The sequence below is a fragment of the Lepidochelys kempii genome, chromosome 16, assembly GCF_965140265.1.
Source record: "Lepidochelys kempii isolate rLepKem1 chromosome 16, rLepKem1.hap2, whole genome shotgun sequence".
Classification (NCBI taxonomy): Eukaryota; Metazoa; Chordata; order Testudines; family Cheloniidae; genus Lepidochelys; species Lepidochelys kempii.
In genome coordinates, this window is record NC_133271.1 from 12,116,639 (window position 1) to 12,142,592 (window position 25,954).

The window sequence follows — 25,954 nt, forward strand, 5'->3', positions numbered from 1 at the left end:
CATATATAGTCTCAGGGACTCATTTACCCCATCTGTAACATGGGGATAAGATGGAGTGGGGAGGCAGTGAAGAGGAATTAGAGTCTGTGCAGCACTTTGAAGTCGACAGGCACGACCCGCTGATGGATTTCTGGCCAGGCCAGTGGATAATACTTTCTGTCCTTACAAAATGATAATCATAAGAATATAGGGCCTGATTCTCAGCTGCTGTTATAAAGGATGGCTTTGTTGAAAGCCCAGATGCACAAAGGTACTTGGGCACCTAAGCCCCAGTTTTGGCTGCACTGCGATCCACAAAACTCCCACCAAACCCTAATCCAGACACCTACGTGTTCAGGATAAGAGCTCCCAAAGTGCCCATGTTTCAGCCTCTGGCCTCACCTGCTGCTGTCTCCCTCTAGGCCTGTGGCTGCTTATCTGCAGCCTAAGCCCCACAGGGATCCATGAACCGGGTGATTCATGAACCAAAGGGATTCATGAATAACAGTTGTCTGGCTATGGCCTGTGGATAAATCCAAGTCTTGCAAATGTATCTTAACATTTCACAAGCTGGTCAAAAATATTTCCAATTTTGATGGCACTTCAGAACGAATGGGGTTCATTTTCCCCGGTTTTTCAACAAGCTCTCATTTATTCGCAGCCAGGAGCCAGACTCTGCTACGCAGCAGCTTCGCCCACCCGCCTTACCCTCTGCTGTTAGGCCGCTGTGGCAGCAGCCAGCGCTGCTGGAGCACTGATCTCGTAGAGAGGATACCAGCCCCTCCAGCTCTTCCAGTCTGCTCAGCAGATCCTTGATGTCAGGGGCAGCTGCACAGCCACAAGCCCGGCGGGGGATGTTGATGCGGTGTGTGAAGACAATCTGGTTCCCCTCGTTCACCGTGTGCTCCTGGTAGGTCTTGCTTGGCTCAACCTGGGGCTTCAGGTCTGCGTCCTCATTAGCTGAGTCCAAGTCCACAGAGCAGAGGGAGCCCATGGGTACATTAATGTTGTAGACGTGGTTAAAGACCACAGACTGGTTATCCTCCGGCAAGGTCACGTTTAACCCGGTCTCCCGCTTCTGCCGGATAATTCTCTTGATGAGCCCACCGTTGACATGGTGGTGTAGCAAAGCTATGATGGCACAGGTCAAAACCTGCAAGGGAAGCCCCATGGTGATATTTGGCTCCTTTGGGACACTGCTGGTTCCTTAATGCCGTTTTGCTTTCTCAGTCCGGAGAAGAATTTGGAGAGCCAGCTCCAAACAAAATTCTATTTCTCTTCTCTTCCTGCTGTGCTTTCCCCCTATAACAACAATGAAAGTTGCACAGAATGAGTTACCACTGCACCTCCCAATTAAAGATCCGCAATACTGAAAGCCGGGAGGCCTGATAAAGAGGTCAGGTGCACCACCGCTGACATCAAGAGCCAGTCAGCTTCAAGTCACTGAGCCTGCATTTAAACACCACCACAATCCATCCCCTTCCATCCAAGACCCTGGTGCACTTGCAAATGAGTCCCCATTTTACAAGTGAACATACTGAGCCACAGAGAGTTTAAGTGATTCACAGGGCCAAGAACGGAAACCAAGACTGCTGACAAAAATTCTACCCACCCGGTGCACACATGTAAATTCCATTGCTGACAATGGGCACTGTCCATGTGCACTCGAGGTAAGAATCCGGCCCCCTGAAAGAAGTATTGTGAGCAGTAAGTTTGGGGGCTATTACTGAAGGATACTCTGTTTTTATAAGGGTAAGAAGCAGAACTAGTCAAAACACAAAAATCAAGATAAAAGAAAAGGAGGACTTGTGGCACCTTAGAGACTAACCAATTTATTTGAGCATGAGCTTTCGTGAGCTTCGGTGAAGTGAGCTGTAGCTCACGAAAGCTCATGCTCAAATAAATTGGTTAGTCTCTAAGGTGCCACAAGTACTCCTTTTCTTTTTGTGCATACAGACTAACACGGCTGTTACTCTGAAAAAAATCAAGATGATTTCCTTTAAAAACAAATGGAAATTCTACATTTTGATGTCATTCTAGTAAGAAACTAAGAATCCCTCCCTCCTCTCACCCAACAACCAAGTGGTCTCAGCCTAACAAGCATCAGGCCATTTGAGACCTAAATCATGTGTCATCTAGCACGTCACAGCCACTAAGCCCATTTCAACTGTTTCCCTTTATTTACAATTGACTTGGGGGGTAGAAAGGGGATCAATGTCAAGACTTAATGTGTTTCTTATATAGACCCCCGCAAAGGAATTGGTTTATGGCAGTGAAGTAAATGTGTTCTCAGACGAAGAGTCAAGCTTATGGACTTTGATATCTTCTTCACAGCCACACTGATTTACATCTGCTAAGGATCCAGGCCATCGTATATACTGGGAGAAACAGATATTAGTTCAAGTGTAGCAGGTATCTTGCACTGTGCTGAGCTACATCAATCTCTCGGAAGGGTAGGAGACCAGACAGGTGTGTGGGGGAATAACTGGGAAAAGAAAAGAAAAGAAAAGAAAAGAAAAGAAAAGAAAAGAAAAGAAAACCCCTTTGATATACCTGAGCCCTTCAAGAGAAAGAGAAAGCTTCACATTGACACAGGTGTGAACAGGTCTTTTCAGCAACAGGTGACTCCTTTCACCAGGCACCATTTTCCAATATCTGATCTTTCATCAGCTATCCATAAAGTACCTACTTTTAGCCACGGCCACCTGGCTGGGCCAGAACAGCCCTTCCTGCATGTCATTCTTTTTTAATTCGGGAGGGGAAAAAAAAAGATGTTGAGGTGAATTTCAAGTGGACTGAACTGGAGAGCAGATAAAAAAAAAATAACCGCCCCCTTCCCCCCAATCTTCGTCCATTCAGAATTAGCCCTTCTTCTCTCAGACTGACATACTCAAAGAGCCTGCTCGGCAGGCTATCCAACCACTCCCTAATAAATACCTTAATTTTTGTGTTGCTTTCCACTCCCAGAAAAGTCTTGTTAAATGGATAGATCAGTTGTTGGCCCATGACTGGATGTGGCCTCTCTTTCTTTGTGTTGGTAATTCCCCAAACAGCAATAAAGACTCTGATACCCAAGGCTCTGATGGCAATAGATATCAGCTGGGTAACCAGCTTCCATGGCCCTTTGCCTCCCATGAAGTGTAGAGATCAATTTTGTTTCCCCATGCAATTCCGCTGGCTTTTACAACAGGAGGACAAGAATACCCCAGCCTCCTTTATCCAGGTCCATTTTCTGCATAGACAAAGCAGGGCTCCCAAAGAGTGAACTTTATATTTTTTAATTAGGAAATAAATCAGAACCATACAAGGTGCAACCGCATCTTGTTCTCTGTCTAGGAAACCATTCAGCTTTGAATCATTCTCCAGCACTTTCCCTGTTTGTTCAAAAGTGTTTGAACCCAGCTTCTGTGCTGGAAAAAGTCACCAGGTAAATAATAATAGAGGTGGTCCTGAGCCAGACACTCCCAATGGTTGGTGAAGTTCAGATCTAGATCTATATCTCAATTTGTGACCTAGGCCCATCTGTAAATGGGGCTCTGAGTCATGCAAGTATCCCTACTCAGGATAGTACTTAAAAACAGGCTTACTTCATACTTGTCCTTGAATTCCAGTGAAGTCAGGATTTATGTAGGTGCTTAAGGCCTTTCCTGATTTACACAGCAGTTTCCACTTGAGGATCTCAAAGTGGATCTCAAATGATGAAGCGGAGATCCCAGGTACGCTATGTATTTTACCCCAAGACCTCGATTGTCTCACAAGTTATCTGTAGGTGTTTACAGTTTCTTGCGAGATGTCTGTGTCAGATGTTAGCCATGTCTTGCTCAGTGTATAAGCAAAATTATTGTCCAAATTGACAACAAGATACTGATGGACAAAAATCTAGCTACATTTAGGAACTAGTTGGTGAAAGGATCAACAACAGACTGAAGGCTGGGATGTAGAAAGGGGTCTTAGGCATATTGATCTACCATCTTTCCTGATGTCTTCTGACTAACCTTCAGCTCGCCAGAAAGAAGATGACATTATAGGGATATATTGACCTGTGTGTATTAGTTTGGAACACGCAGGGAGGCAAGTAGGTGGACATAAGTAACTGGGTTATTAAGCTTGCTGTGATTAGAGCTAAAATCCAACCTTTAGTATAATTCCTCCCACAAGGCCTCAAACTAATATAACAGGCACCTAATCATAGCAAATAGCCCAGTTCCTTATGTTTCTCTACTTGCTCCCATCCATGTTCCAAACTAGTAAACAATACTCACCGGTCAATATTATACCCCTATAATGTCATCCTAATTCTCGTGAGTTTAAGGCTAGTCAGAAGACATCTGGAAAGTTAGGCATCCAGCTCCTAACAGATTTCAAAAGGTTTGAGCACCTAACTCCCTTAGGCCTCTTGCAAAATCCCAGCCTAAAGGGATATGGATGCAGTCCAATGCCCATTGACCTCAATGGGAGTTGAATATGGCTCTGTGACTGTATTAATTGTGTCTTTGGAATGTGGCTGGAAACTGAAAAACCTGTTTTCTTAGTGGGCCACTGTCACTCCACTGTTGAAGAGTCACAAGATCATATGCAGATTTATTGTAGGTGCGCCAGACCGAATCAATTAAGTCTCCCAGCTGGAGGATGACTCTGGAAGACTTCATCCCTACTGACATCTTTTTGACATTCTTCAGGGGTGGTCTGGAAGAAGCACTCCACGCTGCCTGAGTCATGGTCGTTGTGCTTTGAAGCAGAGCGCAGGATTCCAGTGTATCTCGGCTGATTCAGATCAGGTGTTTCTTGTCTGATCTGACAAGGATCCGGCTTGGGGAGCCGAGTTCCCCACTTGGATCTGAGATCTTTCCTAATCTACCAGGCAATTTCCACACAGTACTTTATAAATTATCTATTCTTTGGCTGGAACAACAAAGGCAACACTCCTTCCTGCAACTCCCACCCTTCAAGCATGTTTACCCAACAGTTCTGGCCACTAGTGACCACCCAGGAACAGACATTTAAAAAGGGAAAGATGTAAGCCAAGCAACCTGCAGTATTTGCTCTTTATTTTCCTCCCTCAGCCCCCCTCTGTGATGTTTCTTGTTGCTATGCAAGTCAGCATCCAAAAGTTACAGACATATAATCCAATGTAGATATCTCTTAAATATTTCTCACTATAGACCTCAAGGGTTGAGATATTTTAATGTACGGCAGGTTATAAAGCTCAAAAGAGTTTGCAAAAGAGGGCCCAGATGCAACAGCCCTTATTCACCAAGTGCTCAATCCTGCCCTAATGCCAACAAAAAAACTCGACAATGATTAAGTACCTGATGGGTTGACCCCCACAGCCCATCATGCTGACTAATACTGTTTCATTGTTTCTTTATGCTCCCTCATCTGTCTTTCTGTCTCCACTTGCTGTCTCTGCTTGGGTATGTCTACTCGAGCTGCAGTCACACCTTGTGATTGCAGCGTAGCCATACCCTGAATCTTATGAGTACAGGTTAGCAATCAAGCCCTTGATCGGTAACCTTTAGAAGAACCATCTGTCATAAATATTCTAAGTGTATTATTTTTGTCACTCGTTACCTTAGCTCTAGACACAGTACATCTGAAAAAAACAACCACCAGGAATGCAGTTTGCATTTTTACATGTTTTTATTAAAGATAATAATTAGGCTTCTTAGCTAAAATGTAATGAAATAGGACAAACATTTTGTTTCTGATTGGGAAAATAATCCCATCTGGATTGCAGGGTTATTTTTTCTTTTCTCTTTCTTCCCATTCTTCACTAGTCCGTATACTTTGCTGCAGACTTCATCCAGCTAACATACAGTAGAATCATGAAAAATAGCCACCACAATACAAAATGCATTATAGGCATAATTCTCTTTTGTGGTCTACACTGTGGGCTAGACTAATGCCTAGTCTACACTTGTTTTGCATACAGAAATCCCATTGATGTAATTTAGGATTTCTGCATGGAACCAATGTGATGTGTAAGGACCAGGATTTTGGCCTAAAGCAATTGGTGGGGGAGGGGAAAAGGGAAGAAAAATATACTGCATAGGAAATACAAGGCAGAATATTTTCTAACAAGACCATCTTCTTAGAGACGAGCTCTTTAGGGTTAGGTATGAATAAACCTGAGCCAGTATCTTAGCCTCTGGTTAGGTTGGAAATACCAGTCTAGAGATCTTGGAGTAGCTTGACAAACAGGCATCGGCTTATAGCACCCAGCCTGAGTCAAAGACTAATGTCAGATAAACACACACTGGGCCTGATTCTCCTCTGACACGATTTTCACAGTAGTATTACTGCACTGACTTCAGTGCTCAGTCCAGCCCATTGCTCATAAAGCTGACAACATTGCTGAACGGATCAAAGCCATTCTCTTTACTTCATACTGAGCCAGATTTTCCTGGCCTGGGGTCAAATTTCCAAAAGCACTTAAGTGACTTCGAGACTAATTCTCATTTACTTAAATGCCTAAGCCGAAGGAGCTTTTGAAAATGTTACTCCTAACGTCCATGACTGGCAACTAAGCCACCAGGATTGAAGGTGCAGGAGAAGTTAAAACAGAATCCTCTATTTCAGACCCTCTCTACTGGTAGGCTGAAGATATTGCATAAAGATTTAACAAGAGAGTTGCCGTGGCAGTAACGTTGTGCAGAAGATGGCAGAGAGTCACTGCGGACCGTTTTGTTTTTCAAGGAAGCCATAAGATTAAGTGTGACGGTACCGGACCCAGAAGTTACAACAGCCTAAGCTATTGCCTCAACATCACACTGTTAGAGCCTTCAACATATGCTTTAGGAATTAAGTGAATTGCAGCCAGGCATTCAGAATACAGAGCAGAGGCCATGACCAGAGTCCTGGTTTTTAACTTAGGCGGAGGGAACGCTAAAGCAACTATTAACATGCAACTGGACCAGCTGACGCAATGAAGCACGGTAGAGGCAGCAGAGTTACCCTCTGGTGGAGGATGAAGAAGCTTCCATCAGTTTCAAACTAACCCCTTTGGCTGACTTGGAATTCCTATTGATCGGGTTCAGAAGAAAATACGCACACTTCCCATGAAAGAATGACTTGTTGACATTTGATGATTATGAGAAAACAAATGGGGGAAATGCCTGAAGAAACACTCCATAAAATATTGATCGCCATCAATGAATAATAAATAATATATGATGGAAGGGAGATGGACTCTCCATAATACCAAGAAAAACAGCACTTTTCTTTTACACAGCAGCACCTTACCTCTGAGGACCTCAAAGCATCGTATTTTTTTGGTTGTTGAAAGCTGAATTTTTTTCACTTTTTTAAACATAGCAAACCTATGTTTTTAAGTGAAAATGGAAAACAATATTTACAATGATTGCAGAACCCAGGAGTCCTGGCTCCCAGTGGCTGCTAAGGAAACACAATCTATTAATATTTTCCAAAAAAGAAATTAGTTGGAAGCTACCAGGTTTGAAGAGAAATTTATGGTCGCATAGCTTATCATTCTAGAGTATCTTTTGGTTCATTTTGTAAATTCAGAAGGAGTGGCAGGACCGTCAGAGGATTTCTGGACACATGGCGATAGAAGTATGCGAAAAAGAACATTGTGTGGTTTTAATCAAGGCAGATTGCGGCGGGTGAGGAACTGTAGGAGGTAACAAATCCCTCTGCAGAGCCTGCCCTGAAGAAGGCAAAACCTGAGACCATTTCTTCAGACACCTGCCACATGTCACAACAGGGAAATTAAATTCACAGATGTGCACACTTACATTTAGACCCATGCTGACGCTGTCACCATCCCGAGAGGATGGGAACAAATAGTGTCAACATATTTTATATTTCTGCATGTTTTGTTAAAATCTAGAGTGAAAACATGGGGCTAGATCATCAGCTGGCATAGAGCTGGTTACACATATTCTGTGGCACCCCTTGGCATAGGAAGCATAAAATGGTGCACTTTGTACTCTGCTAACCGCTGACTCCATAGCAGCCCTCTGAGGCTTATCAGGACTCAGGGCTTCTCAAATGTGCACCAGGGGCTAATTTGGTCCCCAGTTACCCCAAGGATTGGGGTGCATAGAAATGGTCAGCTGTCAGCATTGGTGTCCCTGTTTTGTGGTGTCCTTGTCTCTGTCTCTTTCCACCAGACAGGCACAGAAGACTCATACTAGGAATTGCCCTGCTCTGGAATATTTTCCCTTTCGGGACTTGGGGAAATGGTAAAGCTCAGGCACTTTCTAATGTGGTGCGAGTGACCTCATTCCCAAGGATTAGCAACTGAAAAGCGGCTACCAGGGTGGATTTTCACAAGGAAGAGCTTCAAAAGCCTCAACCCAACTAAAGGAAATCTGCTAATATTACTGCTGTGCCAGGGCCCTTGACCTTGCATCATCTTCTCGAGCACAGGTAGGCCAGGGAGTAGAGGGTATTGAAATGTTTTAAAGAGTGTAAGATGCAGCCAGGCAACAAGTGAACAGTTCTGAACTAATCACGTCTCCTCATTGCTGCTGTACATTTAAGCCTAGAAAAATACTCTCTCTTTCCACCGGAGATGCCAAAAGGCCTAAGAACCTAGTGGGAAATCCTCAGTGAAAAGCAGACTAATGAAATCACTCCAGGGAGCAGAAATGATCATTTGTAACAACAGTCCTTGACTACTTCTGTACTGCAGCCTCCCAAGAGCGTGGGAGGAGTACTACCAATGCAAAACCATTGCATCTTTTCCTTTGGCTGCCATCTGATTTGTTCTGAAGGGGAAGGTTTTTAAGAAGGATGATTCAAGCCACTTCAGAAAGTCTTAGTGAGTTATGGACCTTAAGGGTGTAGTGAAATTGTGTGCAGTCACATAGCTCAGCATCCAGCAGCTCTCAGTGTTCTCACTGGGAATCTCTGGCTGCTGAGTTATTTACAATATCCAGTAATTAGTCCTTCTACCCTATGGAAAACTCTTACACTGTGTTGAATCTCCAGAGTCCAGAGAGGAAAAAGGGAAAGAAACAGTGTGTGTGTGTGAGAGAGAGAAATAGTGATTCCCACACTCAGAAAAGTTCTATCTATCTATTGATCAGTACGTGATGTTACACCCCATATTCTTCACAGAAATATGGTTATGATACGAATATGGCCTAACTAAGATATATTTTTACAACTGTGTGTGTAGTTGGGGGAGGCACACCAGACAACGGGCCATCACAGCCTTGATGAGCCATTAGGAGGGAATGATAAGACTGCAAAGATACTAATCTCCCGCCTTTGTCAGAGGCATCCTGGGACATAGCCGTGACACCACCCGGTGAGGTGGTCCTGTCACCTGATAACAAAATACCACTTTGGACGTTGCTGGTATTTTTCCTCTGTAGGGGAATGGGAATCAAACAAAGGATTCCCGCTTTAGGTAAATTCTTTTTTAAGGGCTGGGGAGGAAGTTGATAGGAACTCTCCTCCATTGCGTACCCAAGAAGCACTGCTGAAAGAACCTGAATGGACAAAGGAACTAACCTGAAGGGAAAGGCAGGGGTGAGTCTAGACTGAGACAGGGATCAAGTCTGCAAGAAAAAATAACTGGAACTCTAAGCTACTGAAACCCTGCAACTTACCTAAAACAACATTTAGGGTAAGAAATTACTTCTTGAAACCAGTCTCTTTAAGATCTTAAGCTTAGTGTGTGTGTTTTGTTTTATTTACTCAGTAATCTGCTTTGTTCTGTTTGCTATCCCTTTTAAGTACTTAAATTCTGCCTTTTATAGTTAATAAATTTGGTTTGTTTATTATTAAACTAGGTTTGTGCAATTTCTAATGGGGGGGCAATAAGTTGTGCATATCTCTCTTCACATTGAGGGAAAGGGTAAATTTTTATTAGCTTTTGCTGTGAAAATCTTTCCATACAGCACAAGACAGTATTATTTTGGGTTTATTCCCCAAAAGGGGTGTGGCCGTGAGTGCTGGGTGAATCCTCTCACACAGAGCTGTCTTCAGTCTGTGTCTGCAGCTGGGTATGGCCCTACCTGTGTGTGTGTGTGTGCTACAAGAGGCCGGAGAGCCTAATTCAGCAAAACCAGGAGAGGGAATCCAGACTGGTGGAGCAGAAGGGGCTCAGTGAAACCCCAGTACATCAGGTGGCACCTTAAAGGGGGGCAACTCGTCACAAGGTCCATCAATTCCTATTAGCCAGGATAGGCAGGGATGGTGTTGCTAGCCTCTGTTTGCCAGAAGCTGGGAATGGGCGACAGGGGATGGATCACTTGAGGATTCCCTGTTCTGTTCATGCCCTCTGGGGCTCCTGACATTGGTCACTGTTGGAAGACAGGATACTGGCTAGACGGACCTTTGGTCTGACCCACTATGGCCGTTCTTATGTTCTTAACCTATATTTAACCAAGGGTAGTTCTTTGTTCGCCATACAGCAACTGGACCACACAAAAAAGGTTTGGTTTTCCACTTCCTACAACCTGATGGGCCTAGTTCTTTAGATCAAGCAATACAGACGGATGCTTTGGAGCTAGACAGTTTGAGTTCTATCTCTGTGGACATCATCATCAAGTAACTCTCTTAGGGTTGTCCATCACGCCCACCAAATACTCCAGACAGGTATTTGGTCCACTATTTGTAAATAAAAGAGAGAAACCTGATTGGAAATCCCAGAACCAAAGAATCCAAGATTGTGGATCCAGATTCAATGGCCCCCTTCCTTCTAATGGACAGGAAGCGAAAGGCTAGATCTGAAGGCCCTCACAACGCAGCTCCAAATGTGTAGATTGAATCCATCTCTAGAAATTCAGTGTAAGAAATACATTTGCAGAAGGGTTCTTACTTTGAAGAGAAATCCATAAGGAACGAAAAAGCGGGAGAGAACGCCCTCCAGTTTTCTGCTTATCAGAACACCAGATCAGGCGCTGTCACATTGAAATGCAGGCGGCAGCCAGTTGGAAGGAAATTATATTTTCTCAGTTTAGGCAAGGATGTCACATGCCGTTATGTTATCAAGTATCATCTTGGATTAAGCCCCAAATCAGCCAACACTCTCTCAGATGTGGTGACCCATTTGTGGGGTAATGAGTCAAAAAGCATTGCCGTATGAGGTGATTTTCATGAAGTGGCACACAGTGGATTCAGCTGCATCAGACAGGACGCAAGAAAAGCTTGGCCTCACATCTTCATGGTTACACAAGCTAAAAAGCAGGACATGCTAAGTCCAAGAAACATAGCTCTGAGATTGCCCTGGGCACTAACATGGGGCAGAAACACAGGGACATGAGGAAAGTAGTTGGGAAAAAAAGAAGAATGGATGAAAAATTCATTCACTTAACTAAAGCGATGGGGGGCTGAAACTGCAAGGCCCCCTGTGGGCCCTTAATTCCTGTTATTCCTAGAATATTTCAATGATGCCCAGAGACCCCATAGAAGAGACACTTCCTGTTCCAAAGAGCTTGCAGTCACAACGGATAAGGAAAGTATTATTACTCCCATTTGAAAGATGGAAAACTGAGGCACACAGAGACCTAGAGCATGTCTACACTGCCCTGCAGTTTGGACTCTGGGAGTGTGAACTGCAGCATGCACCAAAAAGCTGTGCTGTAACTCCTCAGTGTGGATGCTGCAGGTAAAAACTTAAAGGTCCTGAGTTTGCGCTGACATAGTCCTCTACAAACAGAAGTATGAGTGTGAACAAGGGACCTCTAAAAGTTTGTGCCCACAGCCTCCACATGGGGGAGTAAGAGCGCAGCACTTTGATGCACGCTGCAGTTCACGCCCCTGTAGTAAGTACAAACTGCGGGGCAGTGTAGAAATGCCCTAAGTGAATTACCCAAGGCAATGCAAGTCTCTGACAAAGCTGGAAATAGACCCAGGTGTCTTCAGTCTTACTCCAGTACATTAAAACACAAGACCACCCTTTCTGTCTTGCAGCTGAGGTCTCAGCCTCCTGCAGGAGGCACTCAGAACCTCTCAGTATCAAGCCCAAGTTCTAGGACCTCATTTTCATGTTCCTGCCTTTACAGCTTAAATAGCTCTTATTTGAAGGACAAATTGAGGCTTTTGTTTGATGTGGATAAACGTCTGCAATGAAGGGCTTTGGCTACATCCTGCAGTCATCTGTTTCACATCTCGCTTTGGCACAGCTCTTACTGACCCACATGGTCACATTTACAAAGGTCCTCCTTAACAACTCCCAGATCTTGTCCATTTTCCATGGACAGCATGGAAAATGATTTGCACCCTCAATTTGTGATTAATTTTTGTGCAGCAAAGGAGGTGTTTTATGTGCAAAATGCATGCCCCGTAAACATTGGTGGTGCAATTATGGAAACCCCATTCCTTCCAAAATGACTTTGAGGACCTCCTATATGAGCAGTCTTTCTCAACGACCAGTCCCGGGGCTGGCACCGGTCCCTGAGATCTCCCTGACACAGTTTAGGAAGGAAGCAACCGTGTCCCTGGTATGGAAAATGTTGAGAAACTCTGTGTTAGTGCACTTCAGATAAACAAAGGAAGCTGTGGGAGGCTATAAATAGGCCCTGAGGTTTATGTTTATTGCTCCAAGGGTCTAGGGTGACCAGATGTCCCGATTTTATAGGGACAGTCCCAAATTTTGGGGTCTTTTTCTTATATAAGTTCCTATTACCCCCCACCCCCGTCCTGATTTTTCACACTTGCTGTCTGCTCACCCTACCAGGGTCCAAACCCAGCCTCCATATCAGAGAGTAGCAATATGATAGTAGTAAACAAACTTGTTTTGACCAATCAACTGCCTGGGATCTTGTTCTAAGTGCAGCTCAGCTGGACCTGAGGATTAAGCTCCTAAACTCTGGGCACCGGATAATATTTGTCCTTCCTCACACTGGGCTGTACTTATGCTCCCAGCCCTCCACCACTGGATTCTATTCATCCCCCTCTCCTAAGGCAAAAGGCACAGAAGGCTTTAGGCACACAACTCGGGCTTTCTATGGGAGTTGGGCAGTTAGCTGCTCTTTCTGCAGCTGAAAATCTCCCCGCTATTTATCAGCTTGGGTTTTTACCCTTTATCTCATTTGGTAGCCACGGGCTTTGGAAACTCATTCCTATCACTTATGGCTGTTCTTGTTCTACCACTCACTTTTTTTCAAATAGTTCTTGGCCGTTTTCTTTCCCCTTGAGTAATTTCTTGTGATTTCAACAAGGGAATAGCTGTACAGTTTCTGCTTTATAGCTCCTACTATGTATCATCCTGGAATTAAACCATTAAGATTAATATTCGCCTCCATCCCTCCCATCTTGGATGAAAAGCAGCATGCAGAGGAAATTTTGCCTAGGGTGTTTTGGAAGGAGTTTAAATTAATTGCTTTGTGTACAATTTTGAATTTAGAAGTGTCTTGTATTACAAAGGCATCAGCGTGACATTACCACGAAGGGAAAGAAAAAACTAAAGCCAACGACCGTAAACCATGTGAAAGGAGCTATAGTAAATTCTGAGTGATAAAGCACACACGGATCCCCTTGAGAGACCAAACCTACTGTGGTACAATAGCAATTTCTAATGAAACTAGAATCTATTATTGCATTCTAAACCACTGGTTTCAGGAGGTTTGTACTCTCAACTATAGAAACTCATCCTTGGCTTACCCTTGTCATTCAAGATCCCAGACAGAGAACATATATTTCCAAATTAAACAGTCGGTTCGGCATTTTGTCAAATAGAGGCAGTTTGTGGATCAGACATGGGTTTTTTTCCAACATCAACAGCACAGAAATCATATTCAAATCTATAAAATATTAGATTTGATGAGCAATTACTTGCAACTTAAATAGCAAATAAAGCTAACTGGCCAAGATACAAGTTGGGAAAAAATGACAGTAGAAAATGTGCATTAAATAGATTTCATAAAGGCTTTTAGTGCATGCTTCTTTGGGACTCCATGATGCTGATGAGCATCTCAGGTAAATTCAGCCTGACACCTTAGCAGTCCATCAATTTCACTGAATTCAGAGGAAGGTTGGTTTTGGGGATAAGGCACTAACCTGGGACTCAGGAATTTTGGGTTACTTCCCGATTTCTGGCATAACCTTGGGCAAGTCAGTTAAGCTCCTTTGAAAATCCAAGCCTAAGGGAGTTAGGCACCCAAATCCCATTGAAAATGAATGAAAGTCGGTTGCCAAACTCCCTAGCACCCTTTGAAATGTTCAATCTTTGATATCTCCATGGCTCAGTTCCTGATCTGCACAAGAAGAATGAAGCTGTTTGGTTCAGGGACTGTCTCTTACTGTATGTATGTACAGTGCCTAGCACAATCGGACCTTGATCTTAATTGAGGGGCCACTAGATGCTACTGTAATACGAAGAAAACTAACAATGAGCCTTGGGGTGACTACAGATAGTGACAAAAGGGTTAATAATATTCAGGGTACACCACCTAAAGAGGTAGCTAATACAGAAGATAAGAACAGTGGTGCAGAGGGCAGATGAGATGTCTTTGGAAAATATACACTCTGATAGTTCTTTCAACACTGAAATTGACTACCACGGTGGTTACGGCTGCTGGGTATAAGATACTCTTGTTAAAGCCTCGCCTATGTAATTATTTATAGAATAGGTTGAAATGCTTCCTTTGGAGCCATTCCAGAATCTGGACACTCTTGGAGGAAATTAAACAGATCTGTGTTTAACATTATTAAATTGAGATTAGTGTAGCGGTAGGGCTTCATGCTGCCATGTGGGAGATCTTGGTTTGAATACTGTTCTGAATCCACCGCAATGCCCCAGTGCCAGAGTATTGGAGGAGCACAGATCCACTCCCCAAAGAGAGGGGGATGCTGAGCAGGGTTTCCTTCCCCTTTCCAACAACTCTGGCTGACTGAGGAGTAGCATTCTGCCAGCATGAGCACCAAAAAGAGCCCATATGGAGTCTGTAGTGGGCAGGATATTAATCCTTGCCTGTCCTTTGCAGCCTTAAGGATAGCAGGTGTGATGTGGTGTCCAGACCACGAGGGAATCCAGATTGGATGTTGATAATCCATTGTCTGTGTGCACGCCTATATATGAAAACTCCAAGAGCAGCAGCACTGTCTCCCCTTCATAGTTCAAACCATCGGAACTATGACGGCTTTTGCTCTTTGACGTGGACTGCAGGATTCCGGCCTGTCTGGATTCATCCATCAGGAATTTTCTCTGATCCGGAGAGGACCAAATTTGGGGAGATAAATTTCCTATTTAAATTTCAGGTCTTTCTTGCCCTCTCTTGCCCAGGTGAGCACAGAGCAGAAAGGATATGTGCAAGGAGACACTTGCTGGGCACACTCCCAATCCTTGTGATCAGGGAGCACAAGAAACATTCCTGTCTTGTGCCTACAGCAGCCCTAGCTTTCTCGGAGCTGGGGAGAGGACAGAGAGGGTGGAAACTATGGCCCCCAGCCCTTCTTTGCACCAGCCAGCAAATGCAGTGGAATGGATGTTTCACCCTTCCAAAGGATGTAGCTGGAGTCAATCAGACACAGATCCTCCTGGACTGGCAGCTGGGCAGTGTGACTCTGCAGTGCCCCCTGTGGAGGACTGTCATTTAAAGCTACACTTTGGCCCCTAAGATTTTTGGAACTCCCCTTCCCCCTAAAAGAAATTCACAGGCATGCCTTGATTTGTTGTAACTTATCGTCAACTCTCACTCTTAGGGCTGATTCTGTGGGCCCTCACTTAGGCAACACTATCACTGAAATCAATAGGAAAGTTGACAGAGCAGGGACCTGCAGAGCAACAGCATGCATTAGGGGCCCAATGCAACATCCATCAAAGACCTCCTGGGCCTGATCAACTCAATGGGAAAGAGCTTTAGATGTATCCTTGAATCTCCAGCCTGCTTTTGGTTTGCATCAGACCCGTAAGGTTATTTAAACACAGTTGTTTTGCATCTAAGGTTTATGTTAAGAAGCATCGGATGTGGCATTATGTAATAGTTATGTTTAGCCATCCGCATTGTGGTCCATTTCTAAACACAGAAATGAACAAGCTTCCAATAACTCCTCTCTGATGCCACTAGAATTAAAGACAATTAATTAAGCTCTGGATAAATAGAGATAATCCTTAACGGACGTGGCTCCATAATTCAGAATTAGCTCATGACTTTGTCTTTGATCTCGCATGTAATGCATTGCTAATGGTGTATAATTAGAGTGAAATAAATGATGTGTCTCAGTCTGTGTTACTTCATTAACAGGAGATGGCAGATCCATTGCTTTCCAGTGGTTCCCTGGGTTCCTTGCTATGCAGAGACCGGCTTACACCAAATATGCTTCCAGCTCGCAACACAGTGGGATACTGCCATGCCACTTCATTGTGCAGTCTCTGTCCAAGCACTGAGGTATGTTCAATAACAGTAAAAGACCTTTGTCCCTATTCTTAATGACACACTTGTACAGTCAAGGCTCTATGGAGCCTTGCCGAGCCTAGGAGCTTGGTGCTCCGTACCTCTCTCACTCATGCCCAAGTGTCAAGCAACATCTGGATCCTCATACCCAAAGGCTGGGATTTGCAAAGCCCCTGGGCAATTCAAATACCCGGTTGGCATCCAAATCCCCTAAGCCGCTCCTTCAAAAAAATCTCAGCCACGTTGTACGAGAGCCAGGGGACACTAATGCTGACAGCAGCCCACACAGGCAGTCAGGCAGGACCCTGGCTTCGCATCTCTCCCCGTGCGTGCGGGAGGAACACATGCTGCACCCTGGTAAAAGGGTAACTGCTGCTGCGTGAACTCCCCCAAGAATCCACAGAGGCACTGCACCTGAGGTTTCAATATTCCAAGCACCGACGACAACCAACAAAGTCAACAGGGCCTGACGTGCTCTAGGAACTGTCGCTGGTCCTCAGCCCCTTCAGCGAGGGCAGTGGCTGTAAGCGAAGGTCCCTGGAGAAGCCTGTGAATGCATGGCAGGGAACCTAACTAGGGACATCTGCCTTGCTTTGCATTTCCATACGTTTGATCTCAGCACCCAGGGAAGAGATTCGTAAAGCCTTTTCCCTGCTGGGGAGGATTGGGGAGAGGGGAGTGGGAGGGGATAATGAGCGTCCTTGCAAAGCAAGCCTACCATTAATTTTAGGTGAGCAACCAAGTCTGAATTCATGTAAGCAAGTAATCCTGTCGATGAGGTCATGTGTTCCTCTGAAGGGGCTTCTTTGTGCCTCCGTGCTAGTTAGCAACGCTTTGTCTGTTATCAAGCATTCGATTCAACTCACAAAAGCAGGGTCTTTTTAAAAAGTCGCAGGAAGAAGCGAATAAATACACTGGATTTTCTTTTGCTTTGTGTTATTCAATGTAGGCAAAGAGCAATCAGATGGGAAAGGGGACACAAGAAAGGGGTGCGTTGTTCACAGACGAACAGCAATGCTCAAAATCCTAATCTATTTTAGGGGTTTCTATAGCGCCCATCACTGTAGCAGATCATGATACACATTTATATAGCACATTCCAGCCTGAAGGATCTTTCCTTTCCACATTGTACATACTTTACAGGAGTCATTTCACACCACCACTGAAAAAAGGTCACCTCGCGGTTGGAGCGTAGCATTCTGTCTGCACTCGCGGAATCCGAATTCAAACTAAGGATTTGGGGAGGAGGGGCGGTTTGAGGTAGATCAATTGCAATTTGCCCAACTTGTACTTTGACCTGCACACTAAAGTTAACACCTCTCCTCTCAGACTGGAACGCGAACTGGGTGAATAAAGGATTTTTTCAGGTCTGAAGTAAAAAAATATTGTTTTTGAAAATGAAAATTTCCAAACATTTCAGCAAATTGGGGGGAAAAAAGATTTGGATCAAATGAAACATTCAATTTCAATCATTTAAAATATTTTTGGAATTTTTAAAACAAATCAAAGGAACTTTTTATTTCAAAAGTCATTTAAAACCAAAAAAATCAGAATGTTTTGAAACTTTCAGAATTGTTTGGTTTTCCCTAAACAATTTGGCAAAAGCAGCACAAACTTGCAAAATGTTTTGGTGTTGCCAAATCTGAATTTTTCATCAAAAAAAAAAGTTTCACAAGAAAATCTGCACCCAGCTGTAATTGAAACACTGTGATGTACATCTCAGATGGCTTTTTCAGCGGCACAGTGCCCTTTAACACCAGGCTGGGAACGTGGCTCATTCTTAAGAAGGAAGAGAGAACCATACTGAATTGCTGTCAGCACTTCCTACCACATCTCGCTTTTCTTCCAAAGAGTTGTAACGTCTAAGTCTTTACTCGGGTCCAGCCGTGCTTAGCTAATGAGGTCTAACAGGATCAGAGTCCCAAGCAGTGCGGAAAGTAGTTTTACTATATTTTACCTAAAAGGATTCAGGACAAAGATGCAGGGAGGTTGTAAAACACCTGCTGTTAAACATCTGTACCTAATCGAATTGTACCACTTCACATCAGTAATTTGCTGTTACTCTTGGTCTTTATTGGAAAAACAGAATTCACTTGCCTAACTGCTGTATTAATTTACGGGTTTTTCCTGTCCTCATCACAGTGGTATCAGAGCACCTCATTAGGAAGTGAGTGGCTTACCAGGAGCTCCATGTACAACTAGTGCCTGGCGGTGATCAGTCTACTACAGAGTTATGGACTCCACATGATCTCACCGTGTCACTTTGCTGTCACCACACTGTGCTACTGTACTTTGCCATTACCACTTGTCTTATTGGAGGGAAAGGTCCAGCTCAATCATGATGGAGCACTGACAGATTCAAAACAGTGTTGTCAATCCACAATTTTATTGTGTGTCTCATAACGTCCGGAGTTCTCTAAAAGCCCCTGCTCCTGGAGCCATGTGGTTATTTGGACATCTCAGCTTTCATTTAAACAGAAAAGGAAGTTCCAACCTCATGGCTATAGAGGAAAAGCCTAAAAACGTGAATACCAGCGGCTCAAAAGCCAGAAGGCAAAAAAGAACCACATTTTAAAAAAATTCTCCTGATTTAAGCCAATCTCACAATTGGGGGACTGGAGGGGCCAGGGGAAGGAGGGAGAGACAACTTGTGATTTTTTGAATGCTAGGGGTTTGACAGTACTGAAATCAGTCCAGAAGAGGTAATCCAGTAAGCGGAGAGGATGAAGGAACCACCAAGAGTTCCTAGGCAGGAGATGGCCCATCCACCTTAGAGAAGTTCAAGGTATTAGTCCTTATCTTCAAGATGCTCAGTAGCCAGGGTCCAGCATATCTGATGCACCAAGATAAAGACCATGGTTGAAAGCTCTGCTCCTCTGGTACAGTGGAACTCTCTGCTATATGGGTAAAGTTCATGGTGTGGAGAAAGCGAAGAGGGAATAATTATTTAGCCCTTCACATAACAGAAGAACAAGGGATCTCTCCCCCAAAATTAATAGGCAACATGTTTAAAATAAACATAAGGAAGTACTTCTTCACACAACACAGTCAACCTGTGGAACTTATCACCAGGGTACGTTGTGAAGGCCAAAATTATAGATGGGCTCAAAAAAGAATTAGATACATTCATGGAGGATAGGTCTGTCAATAGCGCTTAGCCAAGGTGGTCAGGGATGCAACCCCATATTCTGGGTGTCCCTAAACCTCCAACTGAAAGAAGCTGGGACTGGACAACAGGGGGTGGATCACTCAATCTTGCCCTGTTCTGTTCATACCCTCTGAAGCCTCTGACACCAGCCACTGGCAGAAGGCAGGATACTGGGTTAAACAGACCATTGGTCTGACTAAGTATGCCTGGTCTTATGTTCATCTCTGCAGAATCATAGACTCATAGAATATCAGGGTTGGAAGGGACCTCAGGAGGTCATCTAGTCCAACCCCCTGCTCAAAGCAGGACCCATCCCCAATTAAATCATCCCAGCCAGGGCTTTGTCAAGCCTGACCTTAAAAACTTCTAAGGAAGGAGATTCCACCACCTCCCTAGGTAACGCATTCCAGTGTTTCACCACCCTCCTAGTGAAAAAGGTTTTCCTAATATCCAACCTAAACCTCCCCCACTGCAACTTGAGACCATTACTCCTTGTTCTGTCATCAGCTACCATTGAGAACAGTCTAGATCCATCCTCTTTGGAACCCCCTTTCAGGTAGTTGAAAGCAGCTATCAAATCCCCCCTCATTCTTCTCTTCCGTAGACTAAACATCCCCAGTTCCCTCAGCCTCTCCTCATAACTTATGTGTTCCAGTCCCCTAATCATTTTTGTTGCCCTTCGCTGGACTCTCTCCAATTTATCCACATCCTTCTTGTACTGTGGGGCCCAAAACTGGACACAGTACTCCAGATGAGGCCTCACCAATGTCGAATAGAGGGGAATGTTCACGTCCCTCGATCTGCTGGCAATGCCCCTACTTATACATCCCAAGATGCCATTGGCCTTCTTGGCAACAAGGGCACACTGTTGACTCATATCCAGCTTCTCATACAAGTGCTTCAGTGACTTAAGAGCCTAAGGTCATTTTCAGAAGCAACCTCCAGCCAGATTTTCAAAGGTATTTAGGCACCAAGAGATGCAGATAGGTGCTTAAAAGGCTTTTCAAAGTGGCAGGGCAACTAACGTCTATATTTAGAGGCTTCAGAAAATTCCACTAGGCAACTATCTGCATCTCTAGGTGCCTAAAGACCTTTAAGAATCTGGCCCTAGATCAGAGGACGTTCTCTCTCTCTCTCTCTCCAGTTGGCTCATTGTCTAGTCCTAGTTCTGTTTCTCATCACACTTTGGAGCACCAGTTCCTATGGCACCAAGGCAAGTTTGGCCATTTGGCAATAAACCATCATGACGACTGGTAAATAAACTGTGTGTGTGTGTGTGTGTGTGTGTGTGTGAGAGAGAGAGAGAGAAAGTGTTTTTGATACTAGATATGAAGCAAGCAGTTTGAAATGCTTGAAGGAGGGGTCCCGTGTATCAATATTTCTAATTCCATTGCATTGTTTTGGAGTGTTAAAAATGTCCTTCTCTTTTCTTACCAAATGCTTTGGGCAAGCTGGTGAAAATCAGCACAGCTGAGGGCCAGTGACTTACCCAAGCTTAGAATCTGTCCCTATATTAACAACAACAACAACAACAAAATAAAAAAACTCCCCACAATTTCTATATGAGGCAAAATATGGAGTAGATCCTCAATTGGTGTAAATGGGCATAGCTCCACTGAAGTCAATGGGATGATGCTGATTTATTCCCAGTGAAGGGATGGCCCTGATTGTTTAAACTGCTTGCTGCTCCTTGCTGGCTTAAGTTTTATAAATCAGGATGTTAAAATGCAGTTTCAATAAAAAATACAAATTTTGCAAATCGGGGATTACTTCCAAACTGGCAACACAGAGACATGGATCTTTGTTTGAACTCTGAGTGGAGCATTAAGAATTAATGTTCTTTTTGGAGTGTTTTTTTTTTCTCCTTATATCTTAAATGAAATTTATAACATCAGCTCAGAGTGGTTTGTGTTCTGTTAAACAGGCTACGTGTGCAGGGGAGAAAACATGCTCCACACTTGAGCCTATGGTGTCCATATATCTGCTGTTACACATGGAACAGAGTGCAGGGCAGGGCAAGGCATTCAGCTCACGTCTGTTGTACAGCGGATTTTGGGTTTTGCAATGTACTAGAGACAGTTCTTTCTCCCAGCTCCTCTTCTGAGGTTAGAGGACGAAACACTTCAACTCATCAGGCTAGGCAATCTGTTTAGAAAATTAAAATGCAAGGGAAATTGGAGTTGAACTGACATGTACTGCAGCTGAAGCAAAATGGAAAGACTAGAGTTAAAGTTAGATTGCAGGGTGATGCAGAGACCCCTTATGTCATTGTAAAGCTAAAACATGAACTGAACTCACAGGTGGATTGAGTTCTCCAGTTTCAGACAAGCTACCACTGGTCAATAGTCTAGATGAGAGCTTCCCAACTAGAGGCCTGCTCAACTGTAACCAGAGAAATAAAGCTGGCTCAATATGCTGGATGGCTGGAGTCCCCAGACAACCATTTAGTGTCAGCAGGAAACATTTATAAGCCCTGGTTTAGTAGCAGCATGATCTAGTGGTTAGAACAGGGGATTAGGATTCAGGATTCCTTGCTTCTATATTATTGTCTCTCATAGCACTGTGTAACTTAACCAGTGCGCCTCAGTTTGCGCATTTACAAATTCTCAAAGGGGAAGCATGGCTGAATGAATGAATGTTCGTAAAGTGCACTAACAACCTCAGATGAAAGGCACTGAAGAATCCCTTAGCTCACAGATACAATATTCAGGAGCGCCACAGCCATGCCAGTAATTAAATACATTAGAATAATTGAAGTCTGATTTCCCTGATAAGGAAACTTCTTTCATTCCCACATGCTATCTATAGGATGGGTTATCTTTTGCATCAGGGAGGAAGTCCTCATGAGAAAATAAATGGGCAGAACACCATGAAGCTGCCTGGATTTAGAATTTCTGGTGGAACAATACTAGATTGAAGACTTTGTTTGGAGCCAACATGTGGTCAGCAGACTAGGAAAACAAGATGAACGTATGGAAATAAGCGATAATACTAACAAAACCCTACAGCCTTTGGGGACAATGTGTAGCTGGAATAAAATCCAAACTTTGCATTTGGAGCTAATATTTTACATTTACCCAATGCCTTTGATCTCAAAGAATCCCCAAGGTCTTTACGAGCTGAGCATAAGAATAACTTCATATGCATGTGCACACGCAAAATGCACCCTCACTCTATGGTGAAACATATCAGCTATTTAACAGCATCACTGTTGTGTAGTGATGACATACACTGTTAAACAGCTGACATGTTTCTTGCTTTAGGACAGAAGTGAAGAACACAATACTCGGCTGAAACTGTGGAGGGATTTTCATCCAAGCCATGACAGACAATCTGGATGTTTTAGGGGACAGAATATGATCAGAGTGACTAATATTTCTGATAGATGGAAAATTGGGAGGGAGCAATGGAAGAGCCAACCCCATCCTTCTCTTGCAACCCAATTCTCACTGCCTCAAAAGAGGCACAGGCTAGCAGGAAATCCAGTCCGTGCACAAAGCTTGTTTCTGCAGAGAGCTTGGTTATTTGAGCATAATTTTCTGGAAACAGGAATTCGCAAAAGAGAAACAAAACAAGCAGGTCAGTGGGGTGCTTTCAAGCTACATTCAGAATCCCGGCAGGGTGCAAAGCACTCAGCCAAGTAGAGCAATTTGCTACAAACTTGAGAGAAAATAAAATAAAAAGAGGGGACTATGCATCTACTAAATACTACCTCCCCACACTCCTCTCCCGAAACTGCAAAGCAATCTCCATTCTTACTGTAGTTTCCAGGGCTGGAATTAAAATGCCTCTGGCAGATACAACATAGACAAAGAATATAGATTAGAAACAGCAGTATACATCAGCAATGTGAACAGCAACAAGGGGATGAAATCAGGGGGAAAAAGAAGGCTCTGTTCTAAAAACGGAAGCAGAACTATAGAAATATGCCTTCTCAAAATGACTGGAAACAGAAGGTCTGGGTTTGCACTTTCCTTTTGTTTTGTCTCCTGTTGTAAACTCCCCTGCCCTGCTCCCCACCCCTGGCATTTGCGGCACAGAAATCAGTCTTACCCATTAGTTTCTGCAGACCCATATGGAGCTGCTGGACTCTTAAATATGGAAACAGGTCCATAAGCAGCACTCAAGGAAGCTAAAGACCAGATTAGTGCCTTTTCCAGTAAAAAGCCTTCCACAGCCAAAGCAATATTTGTGCTTAATCATACAGCAAAACCAATCCTACAATCTGTACCTTTTAATAAAACTGTGCCTAATGGTAAAAGTATTTGCTTACTCTTGCTCTTCCTGCCTTTAGCAAAGATGTGCGCATGGCTGGAAAAGATCAACAGATTTCTAAACTTGTCTTTGGAAAGTTTCTTTGCCAATTTACACTTTCTCGAGAGCTCATTACTTTTTGGGTAGACATAAGTGACTTCACTCTGAATTATTCCAAGTGTTTCACAGACACAGTTTCAAACTATGAAGTTTGTATTCTTCTCCCTATTAATCATAGCAACATATGTTAATTTCATATACAAAGCTCTGTTTCATTTCCAGAACCCCCACTGTTTCTTCCACAACCATCCATAGGCTTTCAACAGCCCATTTCACATAGCCCCGAAGGGTTAGTTTCCATTAGGTCACAATGGTCGGAAGCTGGGAACCAGAACTTCTGGGTTTTGTTCCTGGTTCTTCTGCTGACTTGCTGCCTGATGCTGGGCAAGCCACTTGGCATCAATTCTGAATTGGGTCCAGAGAAGCTAAGACTAACTGCACAATTTCGTTCTCATTTACAGTTTCATGGAGTTACTCTGAATTTATACTGAGGTACATGAGAGCAATATTTGGCCCACTAATTCCAAGTAGGAGGAGTCTAAATTGCTGTTCATCTGACCCTGCACCCTCCAATATGTAATTTACACCATCTTACAGTGACTGACTTACTTTGTTAGACATGAGTGAGGCTCTCTTCTATTAACTTGTAACTTACACGTTCCTAAGCATCAGTTCGCCTCTAGATTGGTGTATCTCACATAGAGATGGGCCAGAATATGGAAGTGTGACAAGAAATACAACCAACAGGAGTCCATAAGTTAAAATGCCCTTTGCTTTACTCTAATTTACAGCTTCTTAAATATGAAAGGGTTGGAAAAAAGTGTAAGTTACATAAATTTAGACTTTTTTTCATTCAGATTTACACACTAGCAAGTGGAATAAAGTATTTCTGAGGCTGTTTTCTTTAACATAACCTTACAGATCTACTCTCAATTTGTCCACTGGACTCTGCCTCAGCTGTGCCATCTGTAAAATACACATAATGCCTCATAGGGGTGTCTCCAAACTCAGCTTACTCACATTTCTGCCACACTTTGAGATCATTGGATGAAGGTGCTATACAGTATGTTATTGTTACTAAGCCAAAACCAAAATACATATAAAAGAAGTCAAGAAGAGTGAAAGTACATTAGTGCCCACTCACCTGCCTCTAATCACAGTATGGTGTCCACTCAATCCAAAGAAAGTTTTTCCTTTAGTGATGCTGTTCAACAGGTTCATAGAATCTGAGTAGCTTACTTCCACATAGCCCATAGAGATGTGGTGGTCACAAAATGCAATTGTGGTCCTGCCTGCCATCATTTGAATCAGTTCTGAAGCATCTGATGAAGTGAGCTGCAGCTCATGAAAACTTATGCTCAAATAAATTTGTTAGTCTCTAAGGTGCCACAAGTCCTCCTTTTCTTTTTGCGGATACAGACTAACATGGCTGCTACTCTGAGTTCTGAAGCAGCATCTCCGTTATATACCTGTTTGGGTTGCGAGGCCGACATGAAAGACTGCAATTAAGTCTCCTTCATGGGTGTTTCTTTGGTGTAAATTCAATCATGGTCAAGTTTGCAGATGAAAAACACAGTTTGAGAGAGTTCGCCAACAGAACTAACTGGCAAAGAGGGTGACAGTGGGGGCTACAGATCAGAAGAGATGTTGGACAACACAGAGAGAAGGAAAGAAGCACAGCTACAGAATAAGGGACATAAACAGCCCAACTCATTGTATTAAAGTGATTTGATTTTCCTCATGTCTCCAGTTCTGCCATAATATTGCTTTTCCATGTTCCTTTGCACTATAGCGACCACAGAGAACGTGTGGGATTGGGAGGGGAGTCTCCTTGACCTGTTGTAAGTAGTCCACAATAAAGAACAAATTGACTATCACTGCTCCTGAAGAAAGCAATAAAACCTCCAGTACACACACACACCCCCCCGCCCATGTGCTCTGGGGGTGGATTTCTTCCCCACCCAACTTTGATGATTAATTTATCCCACCAGTGTGAGCGAGAATTACTATAACCAAACATCCAAACGTGTTTAGGCTGAGAAACCACTGCACCTAGAAACACAGAGCAGCAGTATTCATGGAAAGACCTTCAGACCTAGTGCTTCGCCCTCTTTCCCATCACCACCTCTCTGAAGAGGATGCTTCACTAGATGGCCAGTTTTTCTGCTTCTTTCAAAACAATCTTTGCAGTTTCTTCCAT

The 25,954-nt window shown here is 43.6% G+C and overlaps 1 protein-coding gene across 7 annotated transcripts in view; it reads right to left on the minus strand.

Annotated features, from left to right (window-relative positions):
* TNC (tenascin C) overlaps positions 1–25,954 on the minus strand; it is a 92,373-nt gene that overhangs the window by 56,013 nt on the left and 10,406 nt on the right. For all 7 annotated transcript variants that reach the window (XM_073314115.1, XM_073314112.1, XM_073314111.1 and 4 more), the window contains exon 2: positions 688–1,281. In XM_073314115.1, coding sequence (XP_073170216.1) covers positions 688–1,150 — 463 coding nt within the window. In that variant the 5' untranslated portion in view covers positions 1,151–1,281. The remainder of the gene's footprint in view (positions 1–687; positions 1,282–25,954) is intronic.